Below are 26,942 nucleotides of genomic sequence, written 5' to 3'. Positions count from 1 at the left end.
GGAAAAAAAAAGCAGCAGCCAAAACACCACTCACATGAGTGCCTGCGTTACTTGTATCACAGTACTGCCCAGCGTCAGACATCCAGATCAGCAGGCCATTAATAACTCTTAAAAATGGTTCTCAACCTTTGCAACGGTGACAAGCAAGTGACACGCAGCACAGCAACATCACTGGCCCCCTGCCCCACCAGCCTCAACGCAACCCAGTGCCTCCGCTGTTGGGGGTGTCCTAAGGGCAGCGGGCTGGGGACTACCCTGCCATGCAAAACACATCACAAAAAGATAAATTCTTCTCCCATGCCAGGCGAAGCAGTTTCCCACACAGCTTCTCTCCTTTATGGAGCGGGCGGTTGTTTCTCTCTCTTAAGAACTTCACACAGGCTGACTTTACCCTGCGCTGCAGCTGTTTGCTCTCTCACAGAAAGAAATCTCATCGACAGCCTGCAACAGCCAGCGTGTCCGAAGCCCCTCGGCTGGGTGGTCACAGCAGGGGAGCCTGGTTCGGGAAAGGGCCCGGAGGAGCTGTCTGGAGGGATGCCGCGGGGAAGGGATGGAAGGCTGCCCTTCCACGGCACATCTCGGAAGCAAATCAGTAATATTGTCGGCGGCCTCAAACCCAGCAGCCCAACTGAGAAGGCAGGGACGGGACTTCTGGCAAGTGCTGGGGAAGGAGGAGAAGCAGCCTCTGACAGGAGGAGGAGAGCCTGCTGGGCACACATCCTCACCTGGCAGCACCTTCACACAGCGAAGCACCGAGGGCAGGACAGCAGCGCGGGCACCGCCGGGACGTGGGCCCGGGCAGGCTGCCGCGGGTGACCCTGCCCGAGCCGGGGGCGGCGAGAGGACCTCGGGAGGCCCCTTCCAGCCGCTGCCCCGCCGGCACCGTCGAGACGGGGCGACGGGACAGGGCAGGGGCACCTCGGCTCTGCCCGCGAAGGCTGTCCAGGCTACGGGCGTCTTGCAGGAGGGCTGCGGGCCGGCCCCAGGCGCACCCCGGCCGCAGGCAGTGCGGCGGGACGGGCACCTGCGCCCACGGGCCCCGGCAGCCCGGGGAGAGGGGCGGGCGGGCGGGGAAGGGGCGCTCCCGGGGGCCGCAGGGCAGCGTGAGGCGCAGGTGCCGCCGGCGGCGGGACTGACCTTGCGCAGGGCGGGCACGAAGAGCCCCCGCCATTTCGGACCGTTCTCCTCGCCGAAGAACTCGTAGGGTTGCGGCGGCGGCTGCATGGCACCCGCCGGCGGCTCCTCCGCATCGGGGCCGCCCGCCTCGCCGCTCCCCGCCGGCTACAGCGCCCGGGGCATGAGGGGGGAGGAGAGGGGGGGGGGCGCTGAGGGGAAGGAGAAGCCGCCGGCGCCGCTCGTCGGAGCCGGGCCGCGCTGGGCTGTCGGCCGCCGCTGGCTCGTTCCTCACCCCCCCGCCCGGGCGGCCATCACATCCGCTGCGGCAGGGGCCGGGCTCCGGGGCCGCTGGCCGGGCGCTGTCGGGGCGGCGGTGTGAGGCGGCCTCGGCCCCGCTGCCTGCGGCCCGCTACCGCCGCCGCCCTCCGCGCGCATGCGCCGCCGCCACCATGCCGCCCTCCCCCGCCCACTGCCGCCGCGCCCCCTGGCGGCCGCGCCGGGGCGCGCAGGGACAGAGCCGCCCCGCCCCCCGCCTCAACGCCGGCGGGGGGCCGCGCCGCGATCGTTCCTTTACCCGGAGCCGGGCGAGGTTGCGGCTCCGTGCCGGGCTCTCCCCTCAGCAGCATCGCGCTCTCCTGCGCGTGAGGCGGCAGCGGCCCAGGGCGGCTCAGCCGGTCCCTTCTGCCGCCCGCCGCGCGGGGCCCCTGGCTCCCTCAGGGCTTCCTCTGCCCCTCGCCGGCTGCTGACGGCCTCCGCCCGCCGGGGCTCGGCCAGGGCCAGCGTCCCGGCAGGAGGCACCGGCCGCCGTGCTCGGTGACCTCCGACACCAGCCTCCCTCCCCGGAGGCCCTTTGCCTCCCTACCCAGAGGCCGTTTTCCTTTTTCCCCACTACCCAGAGGCCATTTTCCTCCCTACCCAGAGGCCGTTTTGCTCTTTCTTCCCTACCCAGAGGCCGTTTTCCTCTTTCCCCACTACCCAGAGGCAGTTTTCCTCTTTCCTCCTTACCCAGAGGCAGTTTTCCTCTTTCCTCCCTACCCAGAGGCTGTTTTCTTCTTTCCTCCCTACCCAGAGGCCATTCTCCTCTTCCCTCCTTACCCAGAGGCCGTTTTCCTCTTTCCTCCTTACCCAGAGGCTGTTTTCCTCTTTCCTCCCTACCCAGAGGCCATTTTCCTCCTACCCAGAGGCTGTTTTCTTCTTTCCTCCCTACCCAGAGGCCATTTTCCTCTTTCCTCCTTACCCAGAGGCCATTTTCCTCTTCCCTCCTTACCCAGAGGCTGTTTTCCTTTTTCCCCACTACCCAGAGGCCATTCTCCTCCCTACCCAGAGGCAGTTTTGCTCTTCCTCCCTACCCAGAGGCCATTTTCCTCCTTATCTAGAGGCCATTTTCCTCTTTCCTCCCTACCCAGAGGCCATTTTCCTCCCTACCCAGAGGCCGTTTTCCTCCTTACCCAGAGGCCATTTTCCTTTTCCCTCCCTACCCAGAGGCCATTTTCCTCTTCCCTCCTTACCCAGAGGCCATTTTCCTCCTTACCCAGAGGCCATTTTCCTCTTCCCTCCCTACCCAGAGGCCATTTTCCTCTTTACCCAAAGGCCGTTTTCCTCTTTCCTCCCTACCTCTAGGCACTTTTCCTCTCTACCCAGAGGCCGTTTTCCTCCCTAGCCCAGAGAACGCTGGCTGTCACTGTTCCCTCCACTTCCCCCCTCCCCCCCCAAAAAACGACTCCAGCCAAACTTTCCCTCATTTCCCTTCTGATGGCATTGTATTCAAATCTCACGCCTTATATAACCCACACACCCCCCCCTTTGTAGACAAGTCTTAAAAGGGAGTGGATAAATGAAATTATATAAAAAAAAAAAAAATGCCTTTCTGCCAGGCAAGAGTGTGATCCTTTGTTATGACAGATTTCCCGGAGGAGACGGCCGCTTGCAGAGGCAGCGACGGCGCCTTTTGCTCTGTGCTCTTAACCTTCCTGCCGCATCAGAGCAGCCTGGGAGGTTTCCAACAAAATATTTATTTCTGTAGTAAGACATTTGTTCGTCAAACCCAAGCTGTGAACAAAAAGATAATCCTGAGTACAACTACGGGGTAACCGTGGTGAGATCCACGAACCTGCAGCTCGGAGAGCCAGGACGCCTGGTCTGGGAGGAGACGTTCCAGCTTGGGTGAGCCCCTCACCCAGCTCTTTATTGCTACCTCCACAGCCCCAAAACGCCCGTGGTTCTTCAGGATGTGACATTCCTCTGTTCTCCAGATGGCCTGAACTGCTCTGAGGTGTGGCGGTGGTGACCGGACACACGGACGTGCCCTAAAGGAGCTCCTTTTCCCCAAGAGCAGCCATCCAGTAAGCCATGGCGTGCGGCGCTTTATCATTTCTTTGCAACATTCTGAAAAAGATATAACATGCCATACTCTTCCCAGAGTTTAGGACCGACCTTACGGGACACTTTGGGGGAATAAATTGTGTTTGTCCAAAGCTGTCCTAATGCATTTATTCAGAATTTCAAGAATTACCACTCCACAGGTACTTACAGGTCCTTTAGGAAGACAAGTTTGGTCATGTGTGTCCCCCCCGTCCCTAAATAAAGCAATTCCTGTTATATCAAGCTATATGCTGCCTAATTCAGATAAGAATTAGCAAATAGCAGTGAAACTTTTCTGTAAGTCAGGAGAAATACACAGACCTCACAGCAATTTAAAAAAAAAAAAAAAAAACCAACCCACCATGCTATTTTAATCATAATAGAGAAAGGCACAGTTATTAAGCCATCCAAGTGAATTAGACCCTTTTAGAAAATATATTCATACATTTTCACACTTCGTGGGCAACAAGGTTTATGTATGAAACCCCACTGTCATAATTCTCTGAAGTTATTCCTTTAAAAAAGGTTTATAACTTTATCTCAAAAAATATAAATATTTCACAGAATGCTACATAAAGACTCATAATTTAAAAGCTTCAGTTAAATTCTACCCCAAAATAATCACCTCCTGAGAGTAAAAAGCACAGCAGGCTGCACAGTTAAATGTGCTGACTTAAGATTCCCCGTAGTATATGACTGCTTTACATTTTAATGTTCTTTATTCTGTTAATACATGTTAGGGCCACACCTCGTGTGGGAGGAAGTTGCTTTTGCAATCCTTTTGTAGTATTTACTGTTGATAGGCAACAAGTGGGGAGTGAAGAGATGACTGTTCCATTGTGAAGATACAACTTTTACACAGCCGCCTGGCATTTTAGCATTTGGAATATCTGAATCTCTGTCTAGCGTTATTGCGGCTAAGAATAATGGCCAAAGCTGTTCTTTGAAGGACTAATTATTTGAATTTCCAGGTTGCCCTTATGTGAGAGTCATTCTTCTGGTAAAACAGATGTTACGAGGGGGAAAAAAAAGAAGAAGAAAAAAAAAAAAGACAGGTTAAGAAAGCGGCTCAGGTCTGTACAGTAAAAACATCAGCTAGCACACCTGACCTGCTGTGCTAACACGCTCCTTGTGCATGTCAGAGGAGTACAGAAAGTAACTTTAAAAAAAAAAAAAAGCATGGCAAATTGCCTGGTAGCAAACTACCCACAATTATCTGTATTACCCAACATCCTGTGAACATCTGCTTTAAAAGTATTCTCAAGTACTTTGTCCCTGGGGCCACATAATTCTTTTTTGTAGTAATTATGCAGAACACACCAAGATACTCGGTTAGCTTTTAGTACCAAATTTGTTTAACATCTCTCTCTAGTTTAACCACGGTCTCCACACAGACTCTCTTCCAGGTGCGCCTTTGATAGAACTTCAAATATCAGTAAGAGCTCAGAAGAGTAACCAGCACTTTCTAAGCTCCCCTCTTGCCAGCCATGTGGCAAAATGGGAAGCCTTCCTGACTCATTGCTGTTTGGGCTCCAAGGGAAGCAGTATGCAGCATGACTCAATTACGACAGGTTTCTGTAGCTTCCCTCCCTTCACGTTTGCTTTTACAAAGACCGTTTCCACTGGATTGCTCAACATGCTGTACAAAGATAAGCTCCTTTTGCATCACCAGTATTCAAAGGGGGGTGGGGGGGGGAACCCCAAAGCACTAAAGTAGTTTGTGATCAGTGCTGACTTCCCAGATTTAAGTTAAATGAAAAATGACTGTTTTGTATACATTTTAATTTCAGCTCTATAAAAAAATAGAGACAGGGATCAGATAGCGTATCTGAATTGCATATCTAAATTGACTTGGATTTGGTAATCTCTTGTTAGGCTTATTTTTCTCTGAACTACTCTACATTGATGTAGAAGGCTCTGAACATTGTTTTCGGTCTCTGATAAAGCCCTTAATTCCGTATCATAGAATCATTTAGGTTGGAAAAGACCTTTAAGATCATCCAGTCCAACCATTAACCAGCAACCCTTAAGCAGGGTTCCTTCTATCTCCATTACTTTAATGTAAGCTAGAGGACTGTAGACTCCAATTGAAACCGAGTCAGAGAGCAAGCACACAGAGAACCTCGCCACGCCTGGGGCTTTTCAGAGGACTGACCACCTCTCCGGAGGGCGAGGAGGCGACAACGTTTAGACCAGAGGCACGGGAAGTCCATGCGGGCAACCCCACCACAGGGGGTCCTCCTGCTCGCTCCGGTCCTGGGAGACCCTCACGTCGTGCCTGGCACCGTCCCCTCCACAGGCTGCTCCTGCTCAGGCGAACAAACCTTTACTGCGGCTCTTTGCTTCTTCCTCACGATGGCCGTACCGCACCAGGTCTTACCAGGCACCGTAACTCCTTTTATTCGGGAAGCTGAGAAGTTGTGGGCTGGCAAAGGCAAACGTTTCAAATGCTGGTTTTGCACTGCACAGCTATTCCAGCACTGGTCCTGCAAGCAACACATTGCCTATTTTGTCTTTGTCACTAAAGGCTGCGGAGTCCATTCAACGCTGACAAGCTGCTACACATACGAGAGGGGTAAAACCGCGCTACACCCGTCAATCATTCACAATTCAAATCTTCGCTTCACTTCATCTGCAATCATTTTTGCGATGGCAAGGGAAGAGGTAGCAGCAGGAGAAGGGGCATTTCTGACATGAAGAATTCTGCTTCCAATATCTCCACTGCCTCCGTCAAATACAAAGTCATCTACCAAATTTCCGTTGCTGTCCAATGCTTGAGCTCTCACTCCAGATGGACCCCTGCAAAATACAGGAGGAGCTCACCATCAGTAAGAAAGGTTTTTTCTGAAGTCAGAAAATCAGTTCTGTTCTGACCTTGGGAAGGGGCCCAGGGAAACAGTAAGGAAGGCAGACTGTGGAGTCAAAGCCCAGTCAGCCTTTTGGGGGAGCACAGGGAAGTTTAACGCTTGTGAGGCAGGGTGGGAGATGTCTCGCAGTCGTTACCATAAAACAAGGGCAGGCAAGCAGAGGATCTTCTGTATCTTTCCTGGTTGTGACATTACTCTCCTCCCCCCACACATAAACATGCTCTGTCTTTTCAAAAAGGAAACCCTTTGTTTTGAAATAGCAAGCCTTGTCAAACGTGAATTTCATGCCAACGGTAAACCGTCTGAGCTGGATAACTCCCTTTTACCATGCTCGAGCTTTTCTTATTCTGGATTGTCTCCCTCCAAATTTCTGGACAGTTAAGCCCACCTCCACGTACTTAAATGCATCTTTCCTGGCAAGTCTCTTCAGTCCCTTAGCATTCCTAAACTCCTTTGAATTAGTTTCTCTCTTCACACAGTAAGCAGCTGAATACAATTTTATTGAGATGATAAAACTAAGTCAATATTCACTCAGTAGCAACTCACAGTCTGGCTTCCCCTCTGAATTTCGTTAGTGTTTTGCCTTCTTTGTGAACTCAGATTATGTTCAGCCTACTGAATGTGTCACTAGGATAAAAAGACTTTTTCTTTTTAGCAAATATGTCACAACTGTGAATTTCAGCCTATGGAGAGCGTAGAAAGTCACACAAATATTCATCAAGCTTGCCTATACACAAGCAACACAAAATAAAAGGCCGCCTTGTAGAAAGTATCTAAATGCTTCTATGCTTTGGTAGCCTACTCTGGTGGAGGAAGGGAGTAAGCCAATGCTACATTCGCTACTGTTAAAAATAAGAGGTTTAGCAAGCCGCTAACAAAACTAACAAGAAAAGTTTTCTTTACCTGAGTACATCATTGACTGTGACCTCGGGGATGAACTTCTGAAGCTGCTTCACCTGGGCGCTAAGGAAACACGCTCTGTATATTTCACTCAGGCCATAAGACAAGTTTCTCAGCACAAGCTTCCATAACCCACTGTAGAGAGAAAAAATAACTGCAGTGAGAACAAATCTTCCATAATAAATGCCGCCATGTCAACCTAACACTAAGGCGGCAGTAAATGCAACTGCGTGGCAAAACTTCGATTCCCAACATCAGTAATCCGATCATGCTTTCTACTTGAGAAATACATGTTTGTCCTTCCCTGCTTCAACAAGCCTTGTTCACAGAGCTGTAGGGTTGCATTTACATTAATTCTTTGAGAATTAACTCTGAACTCCAGTCCTTCCTCTGTCCAGGATCTTTCTCTGGTCCAGTCAAATGGCAAGAGACTGAAAACCCACAAGCACGAGGGAAGACAGACATGCCACTCGAGACTCTTCTCCACAATCATTCTGAAAAGATCGTCACCCTCCTAAAACCCTTTCAGTCAATGAATCTTGCTATGTCTTTCTTTGCTTGCTTCGCTTTCTTCAAGTCTTCCAGTATAAAAATCAATAGACAATGGTCAAGATGCTTTCAACTCTTTACTTTAATAAACCGCATTAAGTTGAGCTGTTTGCCAGAAACCTATTTTCCAGTTCCCTGACCCGTTCAGCCTCTCCTTGGATCCTCCCCAATATTTTCACATTCTTTTTCAAGTCTAATTTCTAAAATTGATCACTTGGTAATGGTCTGTCCAGCCCCTCATCGAGAAGCAAGATTTCTCTCGACTTCTACAGATACTCTGTTCATTTATGTTTGCAATTTTAGCAATCATTCCCAATTCCTCTGACATGCTTTCTAAGACAGCTTCCCAGCCTGCATTCGTGGCCTTTAACGTATTTCCTTGAGCTTGGACATTTTTTAAATGTATATTGATGATCTGATAAAGTTTAACACGGCAATTCAGACCACTCTGTGTTCTCTCTTCCAAGCATCCTCTGCAGGTATTTTAATTGCACTGTCTAGGTTGATTAAAATATTACACTGCATTGAACCAGAACCAATCCTGGATGAGCTCCACTCGTAGCAACATGGCTCACCGGTACCTTCCGATAAGCAGCCACATTCTCAGGCCAGCTGCGACATGTCTTGGTAGTTTATGAAAATTCAAATATTAGATCACATGAAGTCAAATGTCTTGGAGAAGTCCACCCTTATCAGCACAACTGTCTTTAAACACATCAAAAACTTGGCAAAAGCAGGCTTTTTGACAAGAACTAGCTTCCACGGAGTCACAAGCTGACATTTAAATAACTGTGTTCAGCGGACAAAAAGACAAGATATTACCTGTACATTACAGCATCTAAAAAGTCTCCAGTGCTGAAGTCAAACAATTTGTAGCCCTCTCGCTTAAAGGCCAGTACTGCATTAGGCCCAAGCCAAACGCTGCCGTCCATTCTTGGTGTGAAGTGAAATCCCAGAAAAGGGAACCGAGGGTTGGGAACCTAAAGCGGGATACAACAGTCATTACAGCTGTTACAAACCAGACCAGAGAAACAGCCATGCAACCACTCAAGTCAACAAACTCGTCCAGGAAACACGGAAAACATTTGCAAGGAGGAAAGTACAGATATTTACAGTTTATTGTGTGAGAGAGTGAATAAAACAAACCAAAACACAGTAAAGGAGTTGTCCTCCCAATAAATGGAAATAACTGTTTTTAAATGAGCAAGTGAAAAAAGAAGTAAATTTGCCATTTTATTTCCAATCACTACCACAAAATTCGAGTCACATAACCATACAATTGGCTCCTGCGCTGGTTTTTCTGCTTGTTAATTGCGCAGTTACAGCACGTAACTAATTTAAAAACACTGAAGAACAGAGCAGGGCCAAGTAAGACTGCATCTTAGGTAAAAGCAAAACAACCAACAGAAAACAAAAAGTATACACGGTTTCTCAGGATATAAATCAACCCACAACAAAACCAACGACACACTAATGCTATTCGCCGGTAGTAATTATACTGCAATAAAACAAGTTATAAAATATTAGCAAAACCTCACCATTCCTGTATGGCTCAAAACAACATGCAGTTAGCAAGGCTGTTTAATGCTAATAATAAGTACCTGCAGTTTCTTTTTTGTTTGCAAATAGAATACAGTGTAATTGTGTACGAAGGCTGAAACAGAAATAAGCTGCCTGTGTGCAGGTACAAGTATTAAATAAGCACACCTCTTCACGAGCTGGCACTTCAAGATCTTCAGCTATTTAGAAAAGGTAACTACAGAGGTGACCATGTGATAGTCTGAAAATAAGCAAGTATTTCTCAAAACCCAGGATTGTTACAACTAAAAATTGGTTCAAGATATGTTCCTTTTCTGTATTTAGTGCACTGTCTTTCCTGTTAAAATACACTTTTAATACTTTCAAAGCGTAGTGCAGCCACTCCACAAACTACATTACATCTCCGGTAATGTACCACTAAGAGTCGTGCAGTTTTCTAATCTTATTACCGTATTTGTCCATAACAAAAAATTTCAGAGGGTACAAGCTATCCTGACACAGCCATGAATACCCTCACATCCCAGTCAGTTCCTCCCTCCCATCCCAAGACAGGATCCTGAATCTTTCCCAGGTGAGAAGAGGTCAGAGAAACATCCGATGCCCAGGGTTCCACAATTTCCCTAGGGCGACCTGCTCCAGTGTTTAGCAGGCAAATCTAAGTTCCTATTCCAAAAGGCAGTATTTCAACGTACCCCATGAATTAACTAAAGTGCTGCCCTAGGAATTCTCTCTCCTTGCTTGCTATCTTCACTTTCTGTCTGGAATTGCTCCTCTTCATCACACTAATTATCTATATTAGATCGTAGAAAGCTTGTCCTTTTCCTCCCATGTCTATTTTCTGTCATACAAAGTAAAGCTAATTCAAAGATGAGGTTGGAAGGCAAATATCTAAATCCGAGCTTTGGGTATTAGCACAGAAGATTAAACCCTACGCCTAAGTAATTAATTAGTTACTGTTGTCCCTCACAGACTTCTGAATCCTGCTTACAGATTTATTTTGTAATTAATAAAAGAAGCCAGGCTTTTGTGGGCCTGTGGCTATCATGCTAAATGTTTCATTCTTTCCCTATTAAAAAAGCAAAAACACAAACAAAAAAACCGACTGGCAATAATTTCCCACACGGTACTTCTACCTGTTCCTCAAGAATTAACAAAACCGAGCTGTCCCGTCAGAAAGCAAATGAATCTGCGTCCACACGTTGCGCATCGCTATCTGCAGTCTAACAGAAATAACCATGTAACGCTGCCCTTATTTCTGTAGTTTTAGCAGTTCTTAGAGTACGCTGTGAAAGACAAACAAGAGAGTACATACTGGGTAAATATTTCCTTTAACCATATAGCACTTTTCTGGTTTTAGCACCAAATAATCTCCACGGAAGGGTACGATACGAGGTTCAGGGCTGCAGCCACTGATCTCAGACAGGCGGTCTGAGTAAAGTCCCGCACAGGTCACAATGTGCCGACAGTAGATTTCCTCACCCTGTGGAAAAAAAAACAAAACAAAACACAGAACATGCAAACATTCAACATACCTACCAAAAACCCACCCATCACCTACAAGCTTCGGAAAAAAATGAGTCAAGACTAGAAAGAAATGCAACCATATTTTCAAGAGGAGGCAGAAACATTTAATTGTTTAATTTAATTCTTTATAATATTCTCCTTTATTCCCTGGAGGGGAACTATCCTAAAATGGCAATTCACTGGGTAGGTAGGACTGGAAGAATCTTTATAGAAAGATGGTGGGGAGGGGAAGAAAAAAACCAGAATAAAAAAAGAAACACGATGTCAATTCTCAGACTACTTTCAGGCTCAATTCCCAGAACGCAGGGCCTCGTGCCTTACACAAGCACCGTAGCGCACAGGGCAGACACCCAATGCACCAGCATCAAAGACTCTGCTCCTCCAGCAAACCAAGCGTCTCCCGCTGGCGTTCCTCATCTCTGCATCCTACAAAGCCCTGATGCCAGGCTAGCCGGCAGCTCCCGGCCGGGTGTGCGTTGCCAGAGGGTGCGTGATAGCTGGGGTAGCTAAGCAACCGCGACACATGTGGTTAAATAAGGCTGTTCACAGATTCCACCCCACGCACCGCACTGGGAGCGCTCTTGCCGCTGAAGGGTAGTTTATCCAGAAAGCTATGCAAGTTCATAGCACATGGTTATAGAGAAGTGTTAAATATCTAAACATTGTACCATCTAAATAAATAAAATCACAAACTATTATCTAGCTAGCTAGCTCACAGTATTTGTTTCCAAATACGATGGGGTTTTTCTTCAACTAAAAATGTTTCCATAAAAATAATAATTTTTAAAAAAATCAGTATTTGGTGAGAGACTCCAACAGATTTTGGAAGCTACTTTTTAATGAAAGAGCAGAAACAGAACAAGAAAACAGCAGCACTAACTTTAAAAACTATTGGGGGGGAGTGAAGTTGGGTTTTTTTGTTTATTTGTCCTCCCCCTCCCCCCCCCCCCCCAAGAAGAGTCCAGATGATCTCTCCTGCAGGTGAAAAGGCTACAACTACATTTCCTGTGCAGCATTAAGGGACTTGCACCTGTTTTACTAAATAAGCTTGTGGCTTTCTGATGATAAAATGATTCTAAATGCCTCCTTATCATTTTTATAGATGCCAAAGGCCAAAAGCAAACATGAAAATAGGTGTTTCTCACCAAACGAATGTCGTAAAAGGAGTCCTTGGAAACAACGAGCATAAGAATGTGCCAATAAAGAAGATAAGGGACATAAACAGTCAGACATAAGTCAGGCAGCAGAAAGAGAAAGTTATACTTTCAATATTATTCCCAGTACACAGTGAAATCTGAACATGCTCATATGCTTTGTTAAGAATTGATTGCAGTTGTTTTATAAAAGCAGTCCTAGAAGACAGTGATCGTGTTACTGAACAGCAGCTTTTTAACTTTTTCTTTTTTTTAGAAAGCTGATTAATCCACCAGGACTCAACAAAAATTCTTAAGAAAAGCAGAAATAGCTTCCTATTAAGCAGTTAAATATTCAACTTAGTTCTTACCTTTGAGTTCCTAACGACGACTGGGTATTTCAGTCCTGTAACAGAATTAGACAACAGAAGTAATTAATAGAATATGTAACAGAAAACTGACTGAACAAACAACTTGTCATGATTAAGGGTTCTTCCACTGGAAGATCTGCAAGCTACGGAGCAACCACCGTTATCATAACTGATATTGCTGGACATAACTGTATGTATGAATTGATAGGGTTTGGTTTTTTATTCTTCCATATGTGCACCAGCACTGATCCAACCTGCCTTCCAGGGTAAACAAAAATCACTATCGGAAGAATACACGGGCAATATTCAGCTCAGTCTGATTTTAATAGGAGAGAACAACCTACTTCCTCTCTTTTACTGTCATTTTCTTCCACCAGCGTTAAATGTTTCAGCTGAGAAAAAAAAGTGAGCCTGCTCGATAGCCTAACATTATTTTGCCTTTTGTATCTTCCCTATGAGACAGAAAGGTTCAGAAACGTGATTTCAGTTAAAGCAAATGTGTTCTGAACAAAATCTTTGGCAGGACTGTAGTAAATGGAGGGAAAAAAACCTGCCTTACCATCTTCACTTTCTGAAGAACTTTCTTTAGCCATCTCCATGTCTGTAACTTCAAAATCAGTCAAGATCGTCCCACCTGCTTCCTGGAAGTCTTCAGCATAGGACTGGGCCACTTGTTTATAATTCACAATGCCGGTATACGGAGAATCAAGGGCCATCAGACCCTGGAACAATATTAAGATACAGGACAGTGAAGGCTTTCTGTGGACTTTGGTCTTCGACACAGTGAATATTTCACCTGGAACAACGTGCATTCTAGGGAGGGAGTACCGCCGTCTCCCCATCCCTGGCTGCTTGTTCCTAGTCTCTCCACGTGCCAGCTCCAGCATTCGTGTTCACTGACAACTAATATGGCGAAAGCTACTTAAGTGATCGTGTAACTACAGCATAAACAAGTCTTCGCGACAGAGCGCTTAATGATGAAACAGGTTACCTAACCTTGGCTTCAGCAGATCTGTTCTTATTTTTCACCATGCACTATGCAATTCCACCTTCACATGGTCACTTGGGGGCTCGACCTGACGCATGGCTGTTGCCAATGCTTCCTGCGAAGCTAAAAGAGATCACCTCAACACTCACTGCATTGCACATCAGAGAGAAAAGTCTCTTCTGAATCAGACAACAGCCTATACTTGTCCCAGCAGAAAGCAAAGTTCAAGTCTAGTGCATAGCCAGAATTTTTAGTGTTTCTCAGAGACATTCTACTATCTCTATATCAAAAAGGCTCAGTTTCTCACATAATTTTTATCATGCTAGATGGCATCACAATATTTTCCTCGTTCCGGCTATAAAATAAGGAGAGTAGTACTGCTTTATCTCAGAGAGATGCTGCAAGTGCCACTACAGCAAAAGACTGTCAGCCACTCAGATACTACAATAGCAGGGGCCATTTACATGCCCAAGGCAACCGGAACAGTTGGTAAAGCTGTATCTTACACAAAACCTCCCTCTCCACTTGATATACAGTGTTTTGTAACACCATTCAAGTTCCCTTTGCTTACAAGGAAAGGACTCAGCTCAGGAAACAAAAGCAAATGAAAGAAGACCCATCTGAATCTACTCATCTGCTGAAGTTCAGCTCGATCTTGAACACACAAAGAATGTTTTAAGGAGCGGATACAAAATGTTTACAAAAAAAAAAAAGATAAAAAAGATTCCTCTCTGGAAAATTTTTGTCTGTACCTACAACTGCTCATAAGCAATCAGTCACACAGCTACACCAACAGCAAGCTGCCAGATGAAGCAGCATGGGGAATTTATATCCAGATTTTCCTCTCAATCAAAGATACACTAAACAACAACAAACCCGTATTCCATAAACTACTCACATTTCTCCTGCTGTGAAAATTAACACAGTGCTACCTAACAATCACATGTGTAGGAAGCAACTGGATTGAAACCGGCTCGATCCAAATCCGCACTTACAGATGGGAAGGAATTTTCATTGCTGCACTATCAAGCTTTACTGTAAGTTAAATAATTTTACTGGGAAGGAGCAGAATCATCTCAGCATAAACTCAGATATAGCAGCTCTAACCTGGGCAAAGGAAAATCTGCCCATCAACCATAAAAACACACAAGTAAGCACCTGCAAGGAGAAGGGGAAAAAAATTAAAGATTAAAAAAATAATCACTCATTGTCATTGGTGGGAGAACTGTTTTCTTTTGTTCCTGAGCATATACATCAGGGAGGACACCTCTGCGTAAAGCTGGGAAAAGGATGAAGTCTGAACAACTTGTAGGCTCTGTCCATTTGCCTATAAATTCAGTCCTGCACGGGGACTAGGGGACTATGGAGTCTCCTACTTTGACTCAAATAATTCTGATTCCTTTCGTAGGCTGCAAGTGAAATGGATCAGCTGCCCTCTCATTTGTGAATGCTGGCCCTTACGAAACAGCCAGCACATCATTTGCAATTAGTGCAGCAGCAGCTCTTTATGACTTCAGCACATGGAGAATTGATGAACTATGAACTGACGAGCAGGAGAACGACTACGGGTGAGCAGGAGAAACCTGAGGTGAAAGTAAGTGTTCTGCAGGATCACCTTACGTTGTGTTAGTCCTGGTCTGATGTGTAGGTAATGGCAAATGCATACGAATCACAGAATCATAGAATGGTTTAGGTTGGAAAAGACCTTTAAGATCATCCAGTCCAACCATTAACCTAACATTACCAAGTCCACCACTAAACCAGTCAAAGTCCATGAAGGATTGGGCTGAGTGAAAAAGTTCCAGAAATAAATGGATGCCTTTATTTTTGTTGACAATTATATTTCTTCTGGGTTTTCAGGTTCTTTTGAACTTGTCACCCATGCAAATGACCTCAAGGCCAGAAACATATTTATGTTAAATTAAAAAATAACATCACCTGAGAAACCAAGGTCTTACATGCCGAATAAAAATAAGCAAATCCCTTACCCTGCAGAAGGGTTCTTTCGCTTGTATTTCTTTTGCTCCAATCAGTTTCAGACCTCGGACGTTGTTCTGCAGCCCTCTTTCATACAGAGCTTTGAGTCTTGGAATTTCATCTTGTTCAATGGCTACAATTAGCTTCAGAAAAAGATAACAAGGCACACCGGTGAGCAAAATATACAAAGCCAGTTCAGGTTTGGCATCAAGCCCAAGCTAATGAGCAAGCAACAGCGAATGAGTGAACAGTGAATTGTAATTCAAGGGGGGAAAAATGTGGTTTGTGCCATTAGTTGCACAAGATTCTGTAAGTACCCATTATGACTGAGAAAACACTAATATATTAAGGAGAGCGAAAAACAAATGTTAAACTGTAGTTTAAGTTACTATCAATGGACAATATTTGCTAAAAGTACAATAAGACTACAAATCTGAATGTGAAAAAAGATATGATTTTAAAAAGCCATTGGGACACTTCCAAAATAAAACTGAACTTAACCCAAAACGTCCAAATCTCAAACAGTCTCAATGAGAGAGTAAGGACGTGTTCTGACGCGGTGGCTAAACTGAATTGTACCAGCTTCACTTCATTTAACCATGTAGTTAGCTCACAACTATCACAAGAGATTTATCCAGACTGTGAGTTATCTGGGCCAGGTTTGCACAGACCATGCTACTTCCAGGCCTAGCTCAGGTCTGGCAATGCAGGCGTCTTTGCACTGAGAAGGCACTAAGTTCTCCAAGCCTGGGGTTGCTTTCTGTGAAACTAGCTGTAAAGCCCCAGCATTGTCTTCCCTGGAACAAACGCTGCTGGGGAAGGTGATGTGGAAGTTCACAGCGTCAGCAAAGGACCAACAATGCTGCTGGGTCAGCGCTAGCCCTGCCCAAGCCCAAATTGACTCCTACAGAGCGCATCATCACACCTCTTGGGGCTCTGAGTTGAGAGCAGGCTTGTCATTTCAGGTGTATTGCTGCACAAATCCACAGTGCCATCTTGTGACCAGCGCTGCAGCGGAGGGAGCGCAGCATGAGCACAGCACCGCGCACAGCCCGGCCAGGCCAAACACCCGCGCTGGGGCACCGTCCATCAACACGGACCATCCACGCTGGTGCAGGGTCCATCAATCCTCACCCAGCGATCTCTGCTCTGCGCCCCAGAGCCGGGAGAGATCTGCACCCAGCTCTCAGCGGGTGCTGAGCTAGGAGGCCTCGAAGCGGCGCTTGTCACTTCAGATAGGATCTGCGTTGCGCTTTTAAGAGAAAGGCTCCTGTGTATCCAAGATATTTATGAGCAACCTGGAAAGAGGCAGGGAGGTGAGAAAGTCAGATGATGGCTTGAAGTGACCCAAGGTGGTGCAGACAAGAGCTGACTGTAAAGAACTGCAGAGGGACCTTCCGAGGTGAACGAGGGGCTAACGAAACGGCAGATGAACTTCAATGCAGATACATGTGAAACGATGATCACAGAAAAAGCAGTCTTAGCCTCACGTACAAAACGATGGAATCCTCGTTCAAAGTTATCACTCAGGACCAAGATCTTGGGGTTAGGATAGACAATCCTATGGAAACATCAGCTCAATGTCCAGTGACAGCCGAAAAGCCCTAAATTGAATGTTAGGAACAACTAGGAAGAGGATACAGGATAATACAGAGAATTTTACTATTTCACTGCAAAAATCCAGAGTCTGACCACACCTTGAATGCTGTCCGCAGTTGGGTCCCTCATCCTGTATCAAAGATGCATTAAACTAGAAATGGTTGAGAGAACAAAGACAGGGTAGAGAGAACCAGGAAAAAGCTTCTCTAAGAGGAATGACCGAGCAGACTGAGACTCACCAGCTGGAAGGGACGACTTTGGGGGAAGAGGGGCTATAAAATTTTGTGCAACTTGGAGAGTGTGAGCACAGATCAACTGTTCACCACCTCTTCCCACACAAGGGCTAGAGGCCATCAGATGAAGCTTGTAGGAGCCAGTTTCAAAATCATAATGATGTAACTTCACACAGCGGGTTGTTGATCTCTGGAACTGCTCATCAAAATATGCTCTGATGCAAAAGCTTTTAATTGAAAAACACTTTTAAGAGAAATCCATTGAGAGTCACTACAGACAAAACAGACCAGGCTCAGAAAATAACCTGAGCTGAAAATAGTGGAAGCTGGGAGAATTAATAAGTTGCTTGTCCAGTTCTCATTCCTTCCTGGGTCTCTGTTTAGAGACACTTCCAGAAACAGGATATAGGTTTGGGCAGACCCCAAGCTGAATCAGTCTTCTGTCCTCAGAATTTCAGGTTGCGTTAGCTGGATGTAACGTGGCATAAATACATGTAGCTGGGTCACATCTGGAGCTGTTTTCAAGTCACTGTGTCTTTTCAGAGCCTGATATGCTGTCCTGGTTGCAGCTGGGATAGGGTTAATTTTCTTCCTAGTAGCAGGCACAGTGCTGTGTTTTGGATTTAGGATGAGAAGAATGCTGATAACACACTGATGTTTAGTTGTTGCTCAGTACTGCTTATGCCAGTCAAGGGCTTTTCAGCTTCCCCTGCTCTGCCAGGGGCACAAGAAGCTGGGAGGGGGCACAGCCAGAACAGTTGATCCCAACTGCCCCAAGGGCCATTCCATACCATACGGCGTCATGGGCAGTATAGAAACTGGGGGGGGTTGGCCGGGGAGCAGCGATCGCTGCTGGGAACTGGCTGGGCATCGGTCAGCGGGTGTTGAGCAATTGCATTGTGCATCACTTGCTCTGTATGTTATTATTACTGTTATTATTATATGGTTATTATTACTACTACTATTTTACTTTATTTCAATTATTAAACTGTTCTTATCTCAGCCCAGGAGTGTTTCTCACTCTTATTCCTCCGATTCTCTCCCCCATCCCAGCGGGGCAGGGGCAGTGAGCGAGCGGCTGCCTGGTGCTCCGTCGCTGGCTGGGGCTAAACCACGACATATGCCAAAAAGCGTGGCGTGCACGTACCGAGAGCCTTTGTGTTCCCTGGAGCCAGTGGCTCTACACAGGTGCCCCTCCACGGCGCCTGGCTTCCACCCTTACCTGTGCTATTTCAGCTCAGCCCCCAGATAAGGAGAATTATTATTTAGGCCCAGAAAAGGAACTGATTTGAGTTGCTGGAAAGAAGAAAACAAAAAGGCACATTCCTCCTGAAGGTAGTAAGTGTTGTGGAAACTCATCTCTTGGGAGAAAGACCACAACCAGGCCCATGCTATACACTGTAACATATGTTATACACTCTCAGTTTCCAAAGGTAAAGTAAGAACACGCAGCAGGTCCTGTACCTTCCCACACTGTTTATATGGTATTCCCTTCTGGTCACAGTACTCGTAGCAGAGGGCTGCACCCTGCACGCACAGCCTAGCTTTCAGAGATCCGGGTGTGTAGTAAATTCCACTGTGAATCACACCACTGTTATGTCCACTCTGGTGATGAGCTAAATAGAAAGAAAAATACGTTATTAAAATACGTGTTCCCAATGATTGGTTCATACCTTAATTACTTCAGCTGTCAGAAGAGTGAACAATTTGAAGTACTGCCCTAAATCAGCGTTACAAGAGATGCTCAAATAAGGTAACTGCACAGCAAACACAACTCCTCCTGTGGTGTCACAAGGTTAGAAAAATACTGACACAGCGAGACCTAGTTAATAATAAACCAGCACAGCTTGCAATGCGATGAATCAACAGGGGAAAGAAAAAAAGAAGGAAAAAAAAAAATCACAAGTTTTTCCTCCAAGAGCTACCACTGCAGGCCAATCAATCAAAATTTTCTACATGTTAGAATTAATTGTAAGAAATTCAATTTTTAAAATGAAAGGCATCCTTAAGGGCCTCATCTAACACAATGTCTGTGCAATCCTCCATTTCTTTGGACATGCTGGCAGGCCTGGTAGGCTTTTCAAGTATTTGTGAACTGGATTAGGTTGCTATTTCCTCTTTGTAACTAAGTGAGATAGAGGTGAAAAATATCATTAACATTTTTATTGAAGTAATTTGGGAAGGCTCTCCCTCTTAACATATTGACTCCCCAAGGTCATTCCTGCTTCGCACTCACACAACTGTTAAGGACTCGATGTATAGAATCATAGAAGAATCATAGAATCGTTTGTCCCATCTTGGGGATAAAAAGCCACTTCGTATCATACATGGAACATCTCAGGAGCAGTGAGATGCCTGGCTGATGGAGCGCACAGGTCTTACTCTGAGTTAGACACCGACGTGATCCCTTGGGGTTGCTCCTGCCTACCCTGAGTGACCGGGTATCTGCAGAAGCACTTGGTGTGAAAAGACTGCTTACGACGAACCTGTGCTCGCACCTGAGTGAGCCAGAAAAGCTTTCAGTGAAGCAAGAGGACTCCTTCTTTCTTATTTCAAAGCCAGGACAGACGGCCAGGTGCAGAGTGCCTCAAGATTGTCACATTTTACTCTGGCTAACGCCAGGTCAGTAACTAGTGGTATCTTCCCAGTTATCTCCGTGTTAGTTCTTTACCTTCGACCTGCCGTGCAAACGACAGCACCTTGCACAGCATAAGGGATATGCAGAAACACAGGGCAAACAACTGTGGTTTACAGTTCTGGCAGTCAACAGACAGGTGTAGGCTTTGCCCAGACATTTATAAGCAGCTTTATTTCCCAGCCTTCCCTCTCTGCTCACCGTCACCGTTTGCTGTTTGCTCTCTTCCTCACGCCCCACCAAAAAGCCATCCTGGCACCATTTCTCGGCTCATCCTCTCTGCCTCCTGCTCTAAACCAGACGGGCCCTTGTCCCTTTGCAACCTGCACTGCTCCTGACTCGACTCATTCACCCTCCTCGTCCTTTTCCCTGAAATCCCTGCTGCTGCTGGAGCCCCACGCCAGCAAGACCTGCCGCTTTCAAACAATGAAGCGACAACGTTCAGTCTTTCTTAGCTTAAGTCCTAACTTGAAGTCCCAGCAGCGAAGCACAGGCTGATGACAGCTCTGCTTCTCCACTGAAGGACATGTCCCTCGGTGAAGGGAGGAAGGAATCCCCCATCAGGGAAAAAGCCAGCGGTGCCTGGAAATGAAAATGCTCTTCCTGGGGCGGGGGGAATCCATCACCCGCCTCAGTGGCGAGGGCTGATGCTCCTCCACAGCTGCTCGCCCACCCAAAAGCAGAGCTTCCCTTCACATGGATGTTCATGAGATGCTGAGGCTTTGGCGAGTGTGTGCTTCAAGAAAGAATCACAGAATGGTTTAGGTTGGAAAAGACCTTTAAGATCATCCAGCCCAACCATTAACCTAACACTGCTAAGCCCACCACTAAACCAATTAAGGGGAGAGGAATAATTAATTTCATGTTTCCTGGCTTGCTGGCTGGATTGTTTTTTAATGAAAGTAAAACCAGGAATCACTAAGGTTGGAAAGGATCTCTGAGATCATCAGCCCAACCATCAACCCAACGCCCCCATGCCCACTAAACCATGGCCCAAAGTGCCACCTCTGCCCGTTTTTTGAACCCCCCCAGGGATGGGGACTCCCCCACCTCTCTGGGCAGCCCGTTCCAAGACTTCTGCCAGACCGACACCGGGTAACCCCAAACACAGGGCTGAGGAAGACACAGCGGCACCGTACCGAGCTCCTTCTCCTTCTCCAGCACGGCGAAGGCGAGCGAGGGGTGCCGCCGGACGAGCTCCCGGGCGGAGGCCAGCCCCACGATTCCCGCGCCCACCACCGCCACGTCGAAAGTGCTGCACGGAGACAGAACGGGCCGTCAGCTCACCCCGCAGCCTCCTCGCCCGGGACGCGTCTGCCCGCCCGGGGGGGGACACCCCGCCTCCCGCCCCGACCCTGAGGGGACGGCGACGGCCCCGCGCCGTGCGGGAAGGGCCGAGGGGGCCGCGGCGGGGCGGAGGCGGCGGGGCCGAGGCAGGGCCGGCCGCCGCTCCCGCCCCGCGGCCTCACCTGCGCTGGCGGCGCTGGGCCCGCCACAGCCCCGCGGCCCCGCCGCCCGCCCGCTGCCGCCGCAGCGCCGCCGCCGCCATCTTAGGGGCGGTGACAGACACCGCGCCGCGCCCCGCCTCCGCGGCCAGGGGCGGCCGGGGGAGGGCCGGGCCGGCTCCGAGCGGCTCGGAGCGGCCTCCGCGTACGCTTCGCCTGCTTGGCGGCTGGGAGCCAGCCCGGCGGGCGGGGATCCCGGGGGAGCGGCGGCGGGGCGAGCCCTGAGGCGGCGGCGGAGCCTCCCCTCAGCTTCCCCTGCAGCCGTCGTCGCTGCTGCGCTGACGGGGCCGGGCCTTGAGGGGAAGGCGGGTACGGGCCGCCCGGCCTGCAGCTTCGGGCGCTGCCGCTCCAAATAACATCTCCGTTTGCCCTCTCTCCTTTTGCTCAAGAACACGATGCTGTTGGGAGAAGCCGCGCAGCCGGCGCGCAGCCTCCGCAAGCTGCCGCCGGGCACCTGCAGGCGCTTCTGGGGCTGGCTGAACGCCGTGTTCAACAAGTAAGCGCGGCGGCGTGCCCAGCGCCATTAACGGGGCCCGCCCGCAACGCTTCTGGCAGCGCGCGGTTTGGAAGCGGGGAGCGGGAGGTCCCGGGCCTGGAGAGAACATTTTCTGTTACCAGTGCTCTCCTCCTCCCCCAGATTGCGTGTGGCTGCTTGGCAGGGGTCGTGCCTCGCCGGTCTCCAGCCACAAAGCCATGGCCTTCCAGGGGAAGGCGCGTGCTTTGCTTGGACCCTCTCCCTCGACGCCCATCTGCCTTTGACCCCCGCCTGCGTTGAAACCGGTACCACAGCCGTGCCCTTTACTTGCTCAGAAAAGCATCTAACCAACCCATCGTTTACAGCGTGATTGAGCCGCACGAGGCTTTCACAGTTACTTTTAGAAAGATAAAGCCTTTCTCGATGAAACTTCCTCTGCCCGTAACTTTTGCCAGCAGCTAATAGCTTTGCCTTACGTCTTTTAGTTCGTGGCAAGGGTTGCATGGCGTGGCTGATGGCTCTAACGGGGTGGGAAGCTCGACCAGACAGGATTCTCTTCCAGGTCTCTGCTTCTGTCCTCAGCATTGCTCACCAGGCTAAGATATCCTTTAACTGAATGGATCCAGGGATTTTACCTAATTGCTGGAGGGTGTCTGCAATACTGTAATTGTTGAGAAGGCGGTTGCAGGAATGGCATGCATATGACTGGCAATGTTCAGTTTTTATATAATCAAAATATGTTTGGGGGACAAATTTGCAATTGTTGGAAAGCCTTAGTCTGGGTAGAGGAAGGCGTTTTTTATCTCTCCTTACAGACATGGAAGGAAACAATCAATCTGAAGGGTTAACACATGCCAAGTCAAGTTGCATTTGTATTCTTTCTTTTTTTACCAAAAGTAACTGCCATTTAAAACAAGTTTTAAAAAAACTTATGCCAGACTGATTAAGAACCAGCACAATCCAAATAATTCTGCAGAAACCACTTCCAGCAAATCATACTCTTGCTTTTCTGGCATCTTGCCATGCACATACCCAAATATTTGCCATGCAGTATTATTGTCGTAAAGACAATTAATCGTAAAGACAATTAATCTGCCACATCGTAGAAGCCATGTGAATGTTCTTTCTGTCTTGGCAGAGTGGACTACGAACGCATACAAGCCGTCGGCCCTGACAGGGCAGCCTCAGAGTGGCTGTTGCGATGCGGCGCCCTGGTACGCTATCAAGGCTATCAGAAGTGGCAGCAGGACTACAACGGTCTCCCAACGGGGCCCTTGGGGAAATACAAGATAGAAGCAATTAATGCCACTGACTCCTGCATCATGTACAGAGGATTTGACTATCTGGGTAAAGCAGACGCAGCTGTGCAGAGATTATACTGAATGGGCTTAGTTCTTTCAGTTGCATTCATTTTCTTGTTCCTTAGTAAGATACAGAGAACTCTTTTGAAATCGTTTGTTCTTTGTCTTTTTTTTTTTTCTTTTTTCCTTAAAATGGCTCTACCAATATTCAGCAGTTCCTAAGATTTTGCTGGAGGTGTGGTACGAAGTAGAAGGAGATTGGGAACTTCATCAGCCCTTACCTGAAGTGACAGTAGCACTAAGGAACTGCCACAGAGATTTGCTGTTTCATTGAGTTCATAGTTAAGTAGCTGGTAGCAAAAAGCACTACTGTAAATCTTCTTTTCCTTTTAAACCAAGTGACGTTCTTGGTGCCTGTGAAGTCATAATACTGCTTGTTCTCCAGGCATTTATGATGTCTTCAAAGACAAAAAAAAAGCAGCAAGTTCTCAGTTCCTTACAAAATGAAAAAGAGATTGTTTCAGGTCTCCTTTGAATAACAAAAATCAAAACGGGGAGCAGACCATTTTATTTTTTTATTGGCAGGGGACCTGAAACTTCCTGCATTAGTACATTCCTAATTCAGAGTCATGGTTTATCTCCCAAACTTGTAGAGCTTTTTTTGTTACTTGCCCGTGTCAAAGCTCTTAGGATCTTACCAAAAGGATACAAACCCTGAGGTTTTCGTCTATTTGAAGTCCCATAAAGGGACTTTGGAGCTTCCTTGTGCATTATGGCCTCACTGCATAGAGGAGCATGTTGGAGGCAGTTACTAAATTGGTGAGTGAGAACGAGTACGGGTTGTTCCTGGTATTCTGAAGCAAGTACTCATTTTGGTCTTTCCAGATGGTCTTGAACACGTTACAGAAATCACGCTGCAGAAGTGTATTTACATACAGGACCAGTGTCTGCAGAGGCTCAGCGAGACGAAGAATCTACAGAAGAGTCTTCTCCAGCTGAAGATAATTTCCTGCGGGAACGTCACAGATAAAGGCATCATTGCACTTCACAAGCTGATGTACGTGAGCTGCTCAGGTCTTCTTGCTCCCCTAGCTGTTACCCGCCCCGCGGTTTTGGGATTGTGTTGAGCGAAGGGCTAAAGTCGGAATGTGTCTGGGCTGTTTCAGACGTTGGGGGGGCTGTGGGATGGCTGGGGTTGGGGACTGACCCGAGTGACTGCCTGGGAGGGATGGCACTGCCGCTGCAGGAAATGTTTCTTCAAGCGTGGTTGAAGACAGTGTCGTGGATAGCTCTGGAGAGACATGGGGACTAACGTACACGTATTAATCAGCCCTTCAAGGCTGGTGTTGGGGAGCTGTGTCGCACCGAGGCCTGGAGCTGAGATAGCCGGAGTCATCTGCTGCAGCGCCTGAATCCATAGCTGCGCTTCCGCCTTCAGCCGAGCGCGGCATCTCCCCTTTCCTCTTGGAGTAACTTAGGCAGCGTTGACCGCTGCGCAAATTAGAGCGGGACGCATGCTCTCTGCCCGCGCACCACCTTCGCGAGAGCAGTGAATGTGTGCAGCTCCTTTCCGCGTTGGCGCACGAGGTGGCTTTTCCTTGAGAATAAGGAACAGACGATCGCCTTGGTTTCTGCTCCTGACCCCGCTGCTACAGTTGCTTTTCAGGGCAGGCTTTGACACTGTCCTGTAACTTTTATTGTCTTCCTACACCTCTCGCTGCTTCCCATCACTCGGTTTATCTCGTGCTCTCTGGCGCCGGAACGGTCTCGGGGCAGAGCTGTGTTTTCTAGCGCTCGGGCACGGCTAGCAGTATGGGCTGGATCCCGTGCGCCTCGGAAGCGCAGCCGTAGGAGCTTTGCTGAACCGTGGCCTTACAGTAGCTCGGGACTGTTTAGTGTTACAGGGAATTAATAGGCATCGACAAGTGGGTGATGTGGTGACTTGGATTTCATCCTACAGCAGGTTATTATTAAGGACTGTCTACAGTACTCTATTATTTACATTAAAATAACTTGTACTAAATCGCTATTGAAATGATCAAATACTATTTAACATAAACGAAGCTTCATGACGTGGGGGGCCTGGGGTCTCTTTTTAAGCTCTGTAGAAGGACTGAACTTACTGTGAGCTAAAAACTTTAAGCACTCACTTCAGAAAAAAGCTCCATTAGAACCAGTTACCTTTTAAAATACTCAAAGTAATGATGGTAGAATAATCCTTTGTCGCATTTCTGTGTCAACAGTTAAATAACAGTTGCTGACTTTTCTTTTTAAATATTTATAGGAACCTTGAATATTTGTATCTGAGCGACCTTCCTGGAATAAGAGAGAAAGAAACTACTGTTCACGTCCTTCAGCAGGCGCTGCCAAACCTGGAGCTGGAGCTGGATTTAGAATAAACACAATTGCCCAGAACTGAGATGTACTCGATTTCACAGTATTTATCATATGTTGCATAAATTAAGTTGTAGACGCTACTGTATTTCCAGGTATGGAAATAAGCCCAGATCTTCCAATCCAGCCTTAAAAGCTGTGTGCAATCTGTTAGGCAATTCAGTTTTATTAAGCTTAAACTATATGGTGAGTCGACAACAGTGAAGGCAAGCTTCTGTGCCCAGTCATTTTTTTCCTGTTTTTGTAGGAAGCTGTTAATACATCAATTAGAAGTTTTCAGATATTTTACTGCACAGAAATTCTTGTGCAAAACGACAGTGGGAAGAAAGCCGGTGTTGTGAAACAGCAGCGCCGTACGCTTTTATTGCACGTTGCTGATGCCGTGGGAATGAGAGCTGTTTGCTCTGAGAATCTCGCCCGGTCAGCGGGTGCCAATTTAATAAAATAGCTTACGGGCCTTTTTTCTGTTCTGCACGCTTTGACTTGCGTAGCCGGTGTTTGTTTTAAGTGGAGGGATCTACAGACAGGCAGCCTGACCTGCTGAGAAACACCAAGCTGAGGAGCTGAACATTGCTGTATTTGTGGAGAAGCAGGGGCTCTTGGATATGCCCTTGCCCACATTTTTGCCGTATGCTGACACGGACTAAATTTGTTCTGTGCACCTCTTCAGTCGCGTCCATCTCACTCCTGCTAAATAAGAGAATGATTCATCCTCAGGAAGAATACAGCATTTTTCATCAAATCCCTAGTTTTGGTGGAGAGAAAGGTGGTAGGCAATGACTCCAATAAAGCAGACTTCATAGTGACGTCTCAGACGTGGCTACCTCTGCTTAACTGAGAGTATCTTTTTTATCCCTCGCCGTCCCCTTGTCAGCGGACAGGATAACATTTTGCACTAGCTGCATCGTGGGGCGGATTCTTTGTGGTATCTCCTGGCTCAGAGCGGGCAGGAACAGTGTCCAGGAGTGAAGCTCCCTCCAGCCTGCACTGCCCATGGCTGCGTCCAGGAGCTGGCTGCTCGCAGACGGCGCGCGGGTGCCGCGGTACCTTGCGCACCTACGGGATTAGAGGGTCGAATGTCCGTACAGAAAATACCGGAGCACCAAAGCTTTCTGAGTGTAACCAAAACTACCTAAGGACACAACGTACACAATGAGATCAAAATATATTAATTTATAATGTGAAATAAAAGGTAGACGGGCACACTCGGTGAGGATATGGCATCTGTCCCATTGAAATTGCTTTTACTATTGTTGAACACAGAACAGTACTGGGAAAAGAACTCATTTTTGCTCTAGGTTTCAAGTAGAAAGAGGATGTTCCTTGCTCAGTAGTAAAACCTCATAGGGTAAAACACATGCAATAAGTTGGAAAAACAAGCTACGTTTCTTTTATTCAGACTCAACACAACATTACATCCTGAGATTACACAAAGCCCACGAATCATTCTAATACATGTGCTTAGGTAGAATTCC

The 26,942-nt window shown here is 47.5% G+C and overlaps 3 protein-coding genes across 5 annotated transcripts in view; 1 reads left to right on the top strand and 2 right to left on the bottom strand.

The window, feature by feature from the left end:
• Nucleotides 1-1,224, bottom strand: part of SOS2 (SOS Ras/Rho guanine nucleotide exchange factor 2) — a 56,579-nt gene extending 55,355 nt beyond the window's left edge. For both annotated transcript variants that reach the window (XM_075712873.1, XM_075712874.1), the window contains exon 1: nt 1,138-1,224. In XM_075712873.1, the coding sequence (XP_075568988.1) occupies nt 1,138-1,224 (87 nt within the window). The remainder of the gene's footprint in view (nt 1-1,137) is intronic.
• A 4,825-nt stretch (nt 1,225-6,049) lies between these two features.
• On the bottom strand, nt 6,050-21,341 carry L2HGDH (L-2-hydroxyglutarate dehydrogenase). Of its 2 annotated transcripts, XM_075712593.1 has the most exons (10): nt 21,262-21,341; nt 20,932-21,047; nt 18,622-18,773; nt 15,337-15,468; nt 12,920-13,082; nt 12,361-12,395; nt 10,645-10,812; nt 8,616-8,773; nt 7,248-7,379; nt 6,050-6,276 (listed from the first exon to the last, which is right to left on the bottom strand). In XM_075712593.1, exons 1-10 carry the CDS (start codon nt 21,339-21,341, stop codon nt 6,081-6,083), a joined length of 1,332 nt encoding a protein of 443 aa, XP_075568708.1. In that variant the 3' UTR covers nt 6,050-6,080. The 2 variants fall into 2 exon arrangements, with proteins under 2 accessions (XP_075568708.1, XP_075568709.1); XM_075712594.1 differs by lacking the exons at nt 18,622-18,773; nt 20,932-21,047; nt 21,262-21,341 and adding an exon at nt 16,251-16,270.
• Nucleotides 21,342-21,692: 351 nt separating this feature from the next.
• On the top strand, nt 21,693-25,741 carry DMAC2L (distal membrane arm assembly component 2 like). The gene is made up of 4 exons (XM_075712835.1): nt 21,693-21,793; nt 22,911-23,119; nt 23,959-24,130; nt 25,358-25,741. Exons 1-4 carry the CDS (start codon nt 21,693-21,695, stop codon nt 25,470-25,472), a joined length of 597 nt encoding a protein of 198 aa, XP_075568950.1. The 3' UTR covers nt 25,473-25,741.
• Nucleotides 25,742-26,942: the final 1,201 nt, after the last annotated feature.

The sequence above is a fragment of the Pelecanus crispus genome, chromosome 6, assembly GCF_030463565.1.
Source record: "Pelecanus crispus isolate bPelCri1 chromosome 6, bPelCri1.pri, whole genome shotgun sequence".
In the NCBI taxonomy this organism is placed as follows: Eukaryota; Metazoa; Chordata; class Aves; order Pelecaniformes; family Pelecanidae; genus Pelecanus; species Pelecanus crispus.
Note: the sequence above shows the minus strand (reverse complement) of the source record. Positions and strands in the feature narration are given on the sequence as shown.

What these genes read in the sequence shown, in the direction of transcription:
- DMAC2L (XM_075712835.1), top strand. Translation starts at nt 21,693, where the DNA reads ATGCTGTTGGGAGAAGCCGCGCAGCCGGCGCGCAGCCTCCGCAAGCTG. An exon ending in CTGAACGCCGTGTTCAACAA is followed by an intron (nt 21,794 to 22,910) that starts GTAAGCGCGGCG and finishes CTGTCTTGGCAG; the next exon opens with AGTGGACTACGAACGCATAC. An exon ending in ATTGCACTTCACAAGCTGAT is followed by an intron (nt 24,131 to 25,357) that starts GTACGTGAGCTG and finishes AAATATTTATAG; the next exon opens with GAACCTTGAATATTTGTATC.
- L2HGDH (XM_075712593.1), bottom strand. Translation starts at nt 21,341, where the DNA reads ATGGCGGCGGCGGCGCTGCGGCGGCAGCGGGCGGGCGGCGGGGCCGCG. An exon ending in TCGTCGTTAGGAACTCAAAG is followed by an intron (nt 10,813 to 12,360) that starts GTAAGAACTAAG and finishes TTTTTTCCACAG; the next exon opens with GGTGAGGAAATCTACTGTCG. An exon ending in TTAAAGGAAATATTTACCCA is followed by an intron (nt 8,774 to 10,644) that starts GTATGTACTCTC and finishes ATCCCGCTTTAG; the next exon opens with GTTCCCAACCCTCGGTTCCC.